Below are 14,180 nucleotides of genomic sequence, written 5' to 3'. Positions count from 1 at the left end.
TATATAAGCCATTTTTCTCCTTCTTCCCAGTTCATATATCTCTTTTATTCCTCCTTGGTGGATGAGAAATAACCTGTTGACAAAGATTCACACACTGCTCACAATGATACAGTACAGCCACGCTTTGAATTCCTGAACCTCAGAAAATTTTTTCCAACAAGAAAATCATATCAGTGGACTTTTACAGAAATCTGACCCTGCCATATCTGCTCTGTGCCAGACAGCTGAGCTGCTGCTTTCTGATGTGGGTTCAGCTCTCACCAGGGTGCAGCGACTCCAGGGTCCCCAGTCGCTGAGGACACAGTCCTCAGGGCAGGGCAGCCGGCTTTCCCTGGCCCCCAAGGGCATCTCCTCCGGGTCGCACAGGTAGTCCTCGACGGGCTCAGATGGGCCGTCAATTGTGTTGAGCATGCACCTGTGGGATCGGGCAAGAAACACCCAGAGTTTGACCTTGTTTTAGCAATTCTGCTGTTGTGGTGCAAAGAAAGAAATAGTCAGACAGTGTGTTTTAACTGGACAGGGAGCTGACAGGTACATGAAGTACCTGACAACCTATGTGCTTCTCACACGGCAGGGTGGATCCCCCAGAGTAGGTGAGGTCAGGTCTATAAAAAAAGTCTAGTTTCACCTTTATTTTAACTTTTATTGTAAGTTTTAACAAAAACATTTTTTACAATAAGTAAAAAGTAAATTGTTTTTTTCAATTAAACCAGAACCTGGATTTCCTCAACGACCTCAGTCAGAATATTTTATTTAAATTGCAGCTCGTTACACCCCAGTCGGCCATTTACAGTATTAATTTCCCCTGCTCTAAGGAGGGACAACTCAGCTGAGGTCATTAGCATTTTTACTCACTCTGACTGTACATTAGCCGCTCTAGCAGCTTAATGGACCACCAACAATCATGCTAAGATGCCAGGTTGGTTATTATCAGGACTGTATATGTTGATATCTTTTCAAGCAGAGTTGCTCCCATGTATGTGTGTTTCAATCCACTGTTTTTAAGATGTTTTTGTTTTGAGTAATTCAATCTACTTCATCAGCTGATCAGTACCAGATAATGATTTTCCAAAAACAGAAAATGTGCATATGTTTGTGTACTTTAATGATGTGCCATAGGAACACCAATTATTGAATAACTGAATTAAGAAGAGCAGAATCAATTTGTCACATTTTAAAACTGTAGTGGGGTTGTAATTATTTCAACTCTAAAAGACACCAAATAAAATTCAGTCAGTAAAAATAAGATTATTTAAATCTGCAATGATTTTAACAGGTGTTATGGTTGTGTGGGGCCTCTATGCTATCATTATGTCCAACTCCAGTCCTCGAGAGCTACCGTCCTGCAGCTTTTGGATGCATCTTTGTTCCGACACACTTGAATCAAATGAATGGCTTATTATCAGGCCTTTGTCAAACTTGATGGCATGCTGAAGAGGTAATCCAACCATTTGATTCAGCTATATTGGAGTAAGGATGCATCTAAAAGCTGCAGGACAGTAGCTCTCGAGGACTGGAGTTGGACACCCCTGCATTAAGCTTTGCATAAGTAATGAGAGCCTCATATGGAACAGAGCATCAGTGACAACATATAACACACTGAATAAGTCAGGCATAGAATGAAAGGAGGAGCTGGAAAGTTTGTGGGCTGCAAAGTGGCTTGCATAGCAACTGTAGCCACCCAAGTGTGGCTTAAATAAAAAACCCTGTATGAGATTTACTGTGAAGCACAAACAGCTGAGTCATCAGTTAATGCTGGCTGCAGCTGATATCTGCTGATCTGCCAGGATTGAGGCTGAGCTTAACTTTGTGGCCTGCCTGAATAAATGCCATGCTCAATTACAATAAAAATTTTTTGGTAAACACTGAAAACAAATAAGCAAAGCCACAATGGCAGGCAATCTGACAAATACCTGACTCTTCTGGTCTGGACACCTTCTCCACAGTTTTCTTTCAAATCCACGTTGCTGACTTTCCACACACTCCACGGCTCGGCCACCCACACGTACTGTTTGCAGTCACTTTGACACGGCACCACCTCATACACCTGAGAAAAATAACAAACACTCTGAAGTTGATAGAGCAGCAAATCAAATGTAGCAGATTGCAGTTTCTTTTCTAAACTTTTTTGCTGCAGGCAAAGTCTCAGAGGCTTGCTTAGCTAACAAATATGATCCTCGTGGTCAAAATGAAAAAAGTCGCCTCTACAAATATATTTATTTTTTAATATTTCATCTTAGCCATGCAAGTTTGTCAGTTAAGGTTTGCCTAATACACTGTGATTCTTTAGCTCAGCTCTCTGAGGTTTAACTCAGCCAACGAGATTATTTCTGCCCCCAGAGAAGCTTTGCCACTGAGAAATGTCTGCATAAATAAAACTCAAGTCTCCTATAGGACCTTGTTTAGCTACATTCATGACATTGTGAGTGTGTACATTTATCTGTCAGTGACCTACTGACACTGGTGACACTGTGAGTACATTGCAATTATCTGAGGAGAGCAACTCTTACCTGGGCCTGTAGCAATGAGTCACATCCAGCGAGCATCGGGTTGGATTAAAAGGAGACAGATGGATTAATGAGCAGATGCCAACTGTTCATACAGTGCAAAACCTATGATTAATGCAACATTCAAGAGTTCATAATCAGAAAAGCCTGTGGCATAAACACCTGTGTGAACTTAGCAGATTCACACACACTGCCAGGCGTACTTGCTGATACTCTAAGGCCTGGAAAGCATTTCATTTGAGCAAATCAGAGAACCTTAAGGAATCAACTGGCACATTTGGGGGCATTAATTCAGTGGATGGGATCCATTTATAGCACCCGTTGCTTTTTGCAGTGTCGCTGCTCAGAAAAAAATGACTGCAGCAATAATGAGTGGAAGGTAAGAGAAAGCTCTGCAGACTCAAGTTTATTGTCATAAATAATTAATTTATTTCTTTCTCTCTAGTGCTGGATATGTATAATGTGCAGCATACTTGTAATAACTACAGACATATTGTAGCTCAGCTCATAAATATTAAACAATGGTGAGCTGAAAAGAGCTTCAGTTTTGACTTTAATCTCCTGCTCAGCCACCAGCTCGCATGTCTTAGCACGTAGATTAGTTTGGCTGTCAGTACCTGGTTGATGTGGTCCAGTTTAGGACACGGCCGACCTCCGTTGTAAGGCTTCTCCCGAAGCCATTTGGAGCGAACTTTGACTCCGCTCCCACAGGACTTGCTGCAGCGTGACCAGTTGGACCATTCACTGAGTTTACAGTCTGAAGGGCAGGGGATGATGCACGCCTCTTCAATATAACCTGAAAGGTGGTGAAAAACAGGCGTTTTTGTTGTATTTTTTATAGCGCAGATTCTACTCTAAGGTTTGTGACCTGTAAACTTAAATGGATGAACACTGTGACCTAAGAGTTAGCTACAGACATCAGAAGAAAATCCAAAACACTGCTGTGCTGCTTTTTCATGCATTTTCAATAAATTATTGGAGCGCACAGTATCATCTCTTACTAATTATTTCATGAGGAAAAAGCATTCACCAGAAAATTGATTCACAAGAAATTTGCTTTGAAATAAAAACCTTTGTTCTTTCTGCCTCCCACCAGCAGGATCTAAGCCTCACAGGTTGGAAATGACTGCTTTAGAGAAAAATACCCAGCGTCCTGGTTGTTGAACCCGTTGTTTTCTTCATCTAGTGCAGTTCCATTTTTTTTCTGTCTAACATTTCAATTTTATTTAAAAGGTGTAAAAGCCCTGTAAACTATTAACCAATACTTTACAAACTAATCTAAATGCATTTATTGATTTTCAGCCAAGTGGAATAAAAACAGGGTCCATATTCAAAGGCCTCATTTTTTGCTCTATTACTGACAAGTGGAAAAAATATCTCCCAAAGCAGAGGTACAGTAGGGCCTGGCGGGACGCTTCGTTATTTCAGTCCATCTTCCCACAGCTCACAGAGTCTTGACACCATCAGCAGGGTGGTGCTTTTTTGGATTTTTCTACATCTCAGTTGTGATCTCCTCTGTCTTGACCTCTACACAGAGGTCAAGTTTCAGTCAAATATGATGAAATATTTCCACACTCCTGGCTTTGTGTATTGAAACTTTCTCTACAGATTTCTTTTCCTTGATCAGAAACAGTCTGTTTAGTGCATCAAGTACATTTTGTAGGCTTATGCAACAGCACTGGTCTGCAAATCAGTTTACCCTTTGATTAAGAAAATCAATGAGGTGAATGAGCTGGTAAAGTGGACTGTCTCACCAGCTGCTTAAGCCCTTCCTGTTTCTAATGTGAGCTTCTCCAGGCTGCTTTTATTTTCAGTGAGACATGTGGTGCTACGCTGATGATGGGCTTGCTGAGAACACACTTCCCACGATTCAAGAGGAATCCCACACAGGCCAGTCACTCCTCACAAATCAATGTTGTCAAGTGGAGTCGTTTTCTCACTTTTTCTAACCTGGGAAAAGTCTTGCTGTTCCCTTCGCGCTTCACACTGACATACTGAGCTGCCGGGTACAACAACACCTGACCACTGAGCTCTGTGGGATCTCTGTGCTGTTAGTAATTCTCCATTCTGTCAGATTTTCTGTATTGGTCCAACAACTGAGCAAACAATGTCTCAGTCTCAAAGCTCAAGCTAAAGTTTAGGCTAACACAGCTCAGCTCAGGCAGAGCGGTCTGGTGGTGTGACCATGTGCTGGTAAGAAGACTGAGCCTAGTCTGAGTAATACATTTATATGTTTAGGGCACCAAAACACTGCAGAGGTTTATATTTAAGTTTATCTCTGATGGGCAGAGCCATAGTTAAAAGGACAATCACAACCATCACCTCTGAAATTTGACTGGCCTACACCCTCAAAGACTGCTGTGATATCAGTGAAACCATGGGCAGAAATTACAGAGGGAACAAAAGGGAACAGATGCCCTTTTTTCAGGGAAAACAGTTTTGTCCTCTTAAATGCATCGTTATAAATATATGATATTGATTATAGTATAATAATATGTATTGAAAGCTCTTGAATGGTTGGGTGGGTCTCACTAGTAGCACCAGGAGAACAATCTGGAATAAAAGTTGAATTAATATGATTTTTGTTGATTGATAAATATTGTAGGATTTATGAGGTTATATTTCCAGTGGTGCATGCTAGAAAAATGTTATTAAATAATTAGCTGCAAGTGCTAAAAATGGACCTGAAACAAAGCTTGTGTGGACGGGAGAAATCTGGGTATGGCATTATTTGGTTTTTGATGCGATGCAAATGCTGGCATAAATACAGACTTAGTATTGCTTAAAACAGCTAAGGAACATCCAGACCAGTAGCCAAATGGATTGTTAGACTTTAATCATGGGGTTTTAAACTTGGCTCAACTGGAGAGGACAGTTGAAGGGTGATCGTGCCACCCAGTCTGCTGGACCAGAACAGAGCAGTACGTTTTCTTAAAGCTAATAAGATTAGAAAATAAAAGTCTTTTTAATCCAGTCAGAGCTAGAGTTCTGGCAGCACTCTGGCAACAACTACGGTAAATACACAGTGATCTCGTCCATACACATACACACAGTCGTGTCTCCATGGAGCTGCATTCGTTTAATAAAGCTCATTCATTTCTAAACGTAACCATAACTATTACTTGCATAATCTGCACTTAGCCTTACCCAAACACTAACGCCAATCTTTCCTAAAAATTAAATGATTTATGTAACAGGAACCTGCTTTTAGTCTCCATATGCGACTGTGCAAACAGATTTAGGTCCCCACAACATGAGTAATACCTGCACACACACACACGCACGCACGCACGCACGCACGCACGCACGCACGCACGCACACACACACACACACACACACACACACACACACGCACGCACGCACGCACACAGACACAGGCCTCCTTTCCCTTTGGTGTCTCTGAGCCCAGATCAGCATCTCTACATCCACACCTTGCTGAGTAAAGCCTGGCCTCTAAAACAGCTCCATTACCTTCGACCTCCACTTCAGTCTAGTCAGGTCATTCGAAAATCACTCACACTATCACTTGGAGGTTCACCCTGTATAAAAGCCACAGCACCTGTGCCTGCAGTTCACTTGTAATTCAACTGATATAAACTTGTTAGGTGTCTCGTCTCCTCTGTGAAGCCTTTGGGCTGAGGCCAGGAAGGAGATCACTCCTGCTGCCTTTGCAAGTCAACTTAGGTACAGCCAGACACATGCTCTCACTGCAGTCTCCAAAGCAGCCGGAGCTGTAGAAAGCTTCCTTAGCTGGTAAAAACCAAATGATACGGTCTTACTAATCATATGCTTAAATCTCCTTATAATAATTTGTATATGCACCAAACTATCTAAAAGATTAGTCAAGCTTTGTAGAAAGATAAAAAAATATTTTGTAGCCTGCAAGAATGTAGCAATTAAATTAAAATGACATTAAACTGTACTTTGCCAGTTCAAGAGATTATTTTGCTGAGAGCATGTCTCGTTATTTTGTAAGGTCTCAAATTTCACAATGCCTTCTGAGATTAGTGTCTTCATCTGGTCCTGAGTCTAGTGGCATTTTGCATATATAACCACCTGACTGTTTTTTTTTTTTAACTTATCTGGATAGGTAGGTGGATGTTTGCAAATTACTGATGCGCAGAATGGAACTGACAACACAGCTCCACCCCCCCAATCCAATGACTTCCCTCTATGCACAACTACTATCATCACTGTGCAATACTTAATTTACATGCAATAACCCACACTGTAAATATATAACACTATTTATTTATTTTTCTGATTTGTCTTTTTGTACATTTTATATTTTTGAATACTGTTCATATGTATATAGTGTATATAGCGATGCTCTGTATCCCATTGTACATGTATATAGTGACAATAAAGGCATTCTATTCTATTCTATTCTTAAAGCTTCAGAATCCCACTAAAGTTGTTTTCACATTGGTCTGTGACAAATGACAAATGCTAAATTAAAAAGTATATGTAGCGGCTCAATTAGAAGACAACCATATATGTCTAGATTTACTGAAAGGGCCAATTAGAGTGTTGACACAATTATAAAAAGGTGCAGATGTGAGTGGAAAGTGGTTTAACAGCAACACACTTGTTCTTTTAAACAGATGCAGTCTTTGTTTCGATAATTGCCAACACAATCAACCAAGAACAGCACAAATGAGCAGAAGTGACGTGGGTGGGAATACTTCACACGTGCATAGTGTGTTATATTTAACCTAAAAAAGATAATATAGTATAAGCATAGCTTTTATATGTTAATAAAGTTAACGCAGCTGTGCCATGTGGGCAAATATGCACATTGATCTTACTTTTCCAGCATGTAGTGTGATGCTGAAAGCATTTACTACAGTCAAAGGGAAGAATCTGACAAACAGCCAGCTGTGACAACAAGAAGGACAGTCGATAAATTTAAAGCTTCTGCAAAATCCTGAATAAGTGACAGGTGACACATACATCCATAGTTGTCATGCATTTTATAAACCCCACCTGCATTGCTCTAGGTTAAACTCCACCCTGTTGTGTTATGATTTTGGACGGGAATGCTTTAGCACCCAGCTCACGGCTGTGAACTGTCCCCCAAGCTTATTCTAATAACAGCTATCACATTCGTTGTAAGTGTGGACGAGGTAGGATATTGGTTTTCTTCTCATTGTGTAAGTAAAAGATTCATTAAAACATTTACAACATTCTCCTCTCCAAATTCTGCAGTGTGAAAGGAAAACTGCGGCACATACATATGCAATGAGGACAGCCACAAGAGTAACAGAGTCCACATGTTTCCTTTGCTAAATTTTTACTGTGCCTTTTTAATGAGTCACAGCAGTAGCCTTTGCACCAGTGCACACCCTCCCAGGGTGTGCTAACAACTGCAAAGTTAATGAAACTTTTTTGTAAATTTAACAATTTTTTTGGTTGTTTTGACAAATATTATAATAATCAATTGCAATGAAAACAACAAAAAGAGGAAACTGTTCTATTGTAAATATAGCACAGATAGAAAGATACATTAAGTTAAATACTGCTGGGCTAAAGTGAACACAACGGATAATAACGAGACTTTATCATAAGATGATTTTCTGTTTGCAACACTTATTTTGTCCATCTGGTCGGGAATAAAGTCCAGGTTATTCATCAGCTAGGCATTTGAAAGCAAATTTCATCTCCCTGATGGCTGTCCTGCGAGACTTTAGATGCCCGTTTTGGCTCTAGGGACCACCCAACATTACTGCCTGTTATGCCCCTCTGCTCCACAATCCTCCTCAAGGTAATAGAGACAGCCTAATCCCTAGATGCTCTGAAAAACAACTGTATACCCTTTAGGCTCAGGTTGGGGCTCAGAGGGGAACAACAGCAGTGGCCATTAGGCCAGAAGGACTCGCTGATGTTTTTAACTAAAATGATTAAACATTGACCTTTGTCCTCAAACCTTCAGGAGAAGGTTTTGCCTTTATGACTTCCCCCAATGATTGCATCCCCTCCCCCTTTACCACAGTGCTACAGTGCTGAGCCATCCTGTAATATGATGAGGCCAAGGCCCCATGAGCCATCCCGTAATATTATGAGGTTAAGGCTCCCTGAGCCACCCTGTAATATTAAGTCACAGTGAAGGTCAAAGCATCATGGGTTGTTGATAGCAGCAGAGATAAGAAATAAGACTAACGCCGAGCACATCAGAGATGAGAGATTTTCCCCTTCTGTATCATCATCTTTGGCATAGTTTAATGTTACTTACCTACACAGCTTTGTGTGTATGGTTTGAGAAGGCTGTTGCTTTTTTGTTTTGTTTTGTTTAAGTTACACCAAACAGATGATCTGCTGTTGAGAAAATGAGAAATTCATACACACAAACACAGTTTGCAATAATTTTCCATCAAAGTGAAGAGTTTAAAAACATGAGTGGTGGCTGAAATTCTAAAACAGGAATGGTCGATTTCTTGACAGGACATAAGAGTGGACAGGAGAGATGAGGAAAATACACAATACACAATATTGTGTATTGTGTATTTTGTTGTACAGTTATTTTATTTTCAACTTTAATTTATATATTTTATCTTATTCTTCCCAGTTAAATGTACCCTTCATTCTAATTTGTGTTGTACAGTTATTTCATTTTTAACCTTAATTTATATTTTATTCCTTCCTAGTTAAATTTACCCTTTTTAATTTTTCATATTTATTTCCTATCTTATTCATAGCCTTTCCTTTTTTTGTTTTCTTTAGGTCACGAGCAGTTGTCCAAGCATTTCACTACATATCGTACTGTGTATGACTGTGTACGTGACAAATAAAATTTGAATTTGAATTTGAATTTGAATTTGAAAGGACGTGCAGGAAATGGCCTGGGGTAGACTCGCCAAAACCAGTAAGTTATGTTGGTGCATGAGAAAAGCCAGGCCTAAAGATCTAGGCCTAAAGTTCAGTCAGCGAGCCCCTTAAAAATCACAGGTCTGCATTCCCCAACTGGTTGGTGAGTGGCTGCTAGAGGTTGCTGGCAGTTGCTTGCAAAGAAGCGTATGGAGCTGCACCAGAATGCTCCATGCAATTACTCTTTCCTAGCAGATTGCTGTGGTCGTGTGTAGTTTGCCTGGAAGATGTCAACTTGTCTGCCAATATTCATCAACTGCTTGGTGAGCTGCAGTGAAAAGTGTGTCTTTTCTGTGTTGGTTGTGGTGGTAAGGCACAAGTGCCACCTGAAATATCAAAATCTCATAGCAACCAAAGCGGTCAGGATTTCGGTGCAGCATCCCCTTTGTGATATATTTCACCTAGAAACATTAAGCAAACACTCGCCAACATTTTACCCTAACAACCTGTTGTTTCCAGGTGGTGCCAACTGGTCGCTAAGTCTGCGTGACTGAGGCCTTAATATAGTGTTCACTCTCACTGACTTTTGCTGTTATTTATGGCTGTGTTATTCATTTTTCCCTCTTTCATCACATGTGTGCTTCAGGTGTGAGAATTGGTCATTTAAACGACTTGAAGCTTCATTTATTCAGGTCATCAACAATATACCTGCCAGGTATGGCGAAGATCAGATGAACGGTTGTTGAAAAGAATGCAAGAAAACACAAATGCCTACAGCATTTGAAAAGATGAAAAGTTTCCAACAGAACAAATAAGCAGAGTGAGTGGTTTAACTTTTGACCCCCTCAGATAAAAGATGAATCTCCGACCTCCAAAGAGAGGATCAAAGCAGTCAGTCGACGGGAAACACCGATGCAATGAAACAAGCCAAAGGATGAATACTGTATTTCCGAGATTCCCAACAATTCACTTGCCAATTGTGTCCTCTTTTTATTAGAGAACTCCTTTTGTGGTTGACTGGATTATTGCTGAACACTACGAGAATCATGAATCTTTCATTTGGATGTTTCTTTTGCTGCTGATTGCTCCATCCCTGCTGTCAAGGTTGACTTTTTAATTGGCTAAAAAAATAAGCCTATATAATAAGATATAATATATATATAATCCTTATAGGGTTGCTTGCTGTGCCTGTGTCAAAACCTCAGAATAACAGCTTATTGAAAACAAGTGGTGCTAAAGCAGAGTGAGTGTTATCTTCTCTTATGCAAAATTATTTTCACAGAGGAATAAGACAATCTGAAAAGTGTGCAGAACCACAAAGCTTGAAATAACGTCCACATTTAATGATAACCCCCTTTTTTCTGGTGATGTCTGTGTAATAAAAAGATAAAGGGAGCACAGTTTGCCTGATCGACATCATAGCCAGGGGCATTGTGTCAGCTGCGGAGTCGTGGAAGGACCATGTCTCCTCCTCCATCAAGATTAAAAGTGATGATGGTAAAGATGGAGAGAATGGCTGAGAAATTGGGAGAGGGAGTTGCAAGGAGAACAGAGGAAGACGGCTGAATGAGGGGAATAAAAGAGATTTAATGATCTCTTTGAGCTTCACATGCACTAATGCCAAGCTTCATGAATGTGTTGTTGTTTTTCTGTGCACCTCAAGGAATATTCCTTTTTTCTTAGCTCAACAACGCTTAAAGATGAATGCATGGGTGCACACGTATGCACTCACAAACATTCACATAGGTGTAAAAATACACAGAATCTGACAAAAGCACACAAACACACAGAGCCCCAGCCTTACGATGCGCTCGTCACACCCACACTCAGATTAACCGACGCATATCTGAATCTGTGACTCACACAAGGAGAATAAAACCATGTTTATATATGCACAACACTGATGTATTCATTTGAACATCTCCTGCATTCGATTCCACAGCAATTTCACAACGAGTTTCTGAGCTGGGATTCTTTGCTTGAAGTATTTTGGATCTAAGATAAGACCTTACAATGAGGGGACAACTGATTCTGACAGGAGTGTGCCAGAAAAAGGCCTCCTTATGTGAAATTCAGTATTCAGAATGAGTCTTTAGCAGCCATGGGAGGGGTTTTCATATGTGCACAAACAAAATCTTTTGCTTCAGATGAATATTTAACAGAACAAAGTTATTCCTGCATCTGCTACATTCCAGTGCACTACAGTAAACTTCTCACCTGAAACCAAGAAGTAAAGTACAAGAAAGGGGAGAAAAGTCTGATTTTCTACACATTGTGCTCCAACTCAAGACTGAAATCCAGATTTCTGAGAGCTGCCACCAAATTTTAAATGGTAGTAAACTGAACTTAACTCCTAAAAAAAAACTACAAAATATCCCAGAAAGGTTTCTGTTGCATTGTGTAGACATAAATGGTAGTTGTGGTCAACTTGTCTAATTCTACAGCAGCACCACTTTTGGCAAACAGCATCTCTGCATGGCTGGATAACCCACAGAAAACAGTGTCTTCGTTATAAATTAGTTTCAATAAAACTAGCCAGAGGAAATCTTCAGGAATTATGAGACATGGCCTGTGTGCACACATCTGAAATTAACCACAGTTGAGGGAGTAGATGCCGTGGCTCCGTCTGGCATAGCATCACCCACAGCTTGTCACCATTACTGTTAGAGATACATTGAGCCAAAACCCCCAATTTATGAGTTCTACCCTGGTTTTAAAGCAAATTAGATAACTAAAGCCATGTAGAACACAACCATTTAATGCTGCACTTCCACCCACTATAATGCACACTCTGTGGAATAAACAGAAAGGTCTTCAGTGCAGCCACACATCGCTGCTACAGGTACAGTATACAAATGTTCAGACTTTTAAAAAAATACCTATTTAAAGGAGATTTAGGACAAAACTCACAAAATAAACACCTGAAAATGAACAACGTGGTAAAATGAAAGTATATGGTTGAGTTTATGAACATTGCCCAAAGGTGCTACAACCATAAAAAAGCAGTTTATCAGCCTAGTGCTACTGCTAACTACTTTTAAATATATAAAGACATCCTAAAAATTGTCAGTTCAACTACAGAGCCAGTTTTACCCTCGGTAGTTCAGCTGATATTCATATACTCATATATGATATGTGATCCAAGTGAAATTTGGGACTCATCCAAATATTTTGAAAGGGTTGTAGCTTATGTCTAAAAACATACTGAGATACATGTAAAATTAACATCCTCCAATTCTTAGGTCTGCCTGGTGAGTGTGTAACACACTGTCCAGCAGCTAATGAGGATATGTGCCAACAAACTATTATTTATGTAATCTGTACCGCACATTTTTCGAGGTTTTCCTTTACAAAAGGAACAAGCTCTGGGACTACACTCCTGACAAACGCACATGCAAGCATACCCACCATGACTGTTGCAGCGTGACGTCTCCACCAGCCTGTTGTCCTGATCGTAGCACACCATGGCCTGGTAGCGGTAGCCCTGTCCACATTCCTTGATGTCTCCTTGCACCTTCATTCCTAGGATGCTCTCCACTCTGCCTCCCTCAGGCAGGATGCAGTCTGACCAGTTCCCCACTGGCTGTGCGTTGTACTTATCACAGGGGCAGTACTGCGTCTCACTCAGAGGGTACATTTGTGTGTTCTTGCACTTGTCTTTCTTCTTGCTTCTCCCTGCGGAGTGGAGCAGGATATAGATTAAGAGAATCCAGAGACCTATGTGTCTGCTGGCATTGACGGATTTCAGCATGATACTGAGGCTGCTTTCAAGGTCTTGTTTACCCGCTAAAAAAAAAGACTAGACAACACAGGAGCTGCTGTGCCCCTATGCATGTGGGATACATGATGATAGATTAGGCTTGCCAAATAGTTTCCAGCAGAGTGGGCTCTTACTGAAACAGCTTGATATTTTTTATCCTCACACATGCCAAGCATCGTTAATCACAGATCACTGTGCAAAGAAATACTCTTTTCCTTACAGCAGCTCTCATTAGTAGCTGTTTCCAATGTAAATAAGGAGATGATGTGTGGATGACTGTCCCTCTGATGATCCGAGGCTTTACCTGCAGTTTTTTGCCATCAAATTTTTGAACTGTGGATTCTCAAATTTGTCTTGTGACAGGCGCACAGCTTTGTGTTGTTGATACTGTCCACAAACATCACAGTGACCAACAGGCAGAAGAAATGAATGCTTCTTCCACCCTGGGATCCAAATGTTACACCAACCACAATTATTTTAGATTTGGTAAAAAGAAAAACTTACTAAGGCTAAAAAGAAATGAACTAGGAGGTAGTGGGCAGTCATGGTATTAATAAAAATGCTTTTGAACCACAGGATAGTGGCTAAACCACAAAATCCACACTTTCCCCTTCCTAAAAAACTAAAAACAATGAAAGCATGTCTCTAAAAGAGTAATTACCTGACTTATGACTTACTAATGATCCGTCTGCTCTCTTACACATAGGTGGTTGGGTCAAAAGGTACTTAAAATTCACATCACTGGATAACAAAAGCTTTTCAAATCCACTTTCTCACAGTTTCGGGTTGACTTTGTAACCTCTGTGCACAGTTGTGGAGGTACCTTAATTCTTTACACTATTACACATGACTGCAATGCACGACGTACCCCCTGGTGACACTGACACTGATCACAAAGGCAGACGTCTTCTCCTAGACTTGTTGCTTTAATTCCACCAGAACATTTAGCTGTCAAAAACTAAACGCAGAGATTTTTTACCTTGTGTTTCATTTTAAAACTCCTCTGTTGGAGCGCTGCTCAAATCTTCTTGCACTCCTCAAATGTTAAACTCCAATGCAAATAAGTCTGCCTGAAAACGGTTCACAGCAGTGCATTGTTTGTGCTATG

The 14,180-nt window shown here is 40.4% G+C and overlaps 1 protein-coding gene across 8 annotated transcripts in view; it reads right to left on the bottom strand.

Annotated features, from left to right (window-relative positions):
- Positions 1-14,180, bottom strand: part of thsd7ab (thrombospondin, type I, domain containing 7Ab) — a 209,664-nt gene that overhangs the window by 46,592 nt on the left and 148,892 nt on the right. For all 8 annotated transcript variants that reach the window (XM_026184247.1, XM_026184253.1, XM_026184250.1 and 5 more), the window contains 5 exons: positions 12,721-12,987; positions 3,125-3,303; positions 2,511-2,516; positions 1,914-2,047; positions 262-415 (listed from right to left, as the gene is read on the bottom strand). In XM_026184247.1, the coding sequence (XP_026040032.1) occupies positions 262-415; positions 1,914-2,047; positions 2,511-2,516; positions 3,125-3,303; positions 12,721-12,987 (740 nt within the window). The remainder of the gene's footprint in view (positions 1-261; positions 416-1,913; positions 2,048-2,510; positions 2,517-3,124; positions 3,304-12,720; positions 12,988-14,180) is intronic.

The sequence above is a fragment of the Astatotilapia calliptera genome, chromosome 11 (genome assembly GCF_900246225.1).
Source record: "Astatotilapia calliptera chromosome 11, fAstCal1.2, whole genome shotgun sequence".
Classification (NCBI taxonomy): Eukaryota; Metazoa; Chordata; class Actinopteri; order Cichliformes; family Cichlidae; genus Astatotilapia; species Astatotilapia calliptera.
This window is presented reverse-complemented; position numbering and strand designations above follow the sequence as displayed.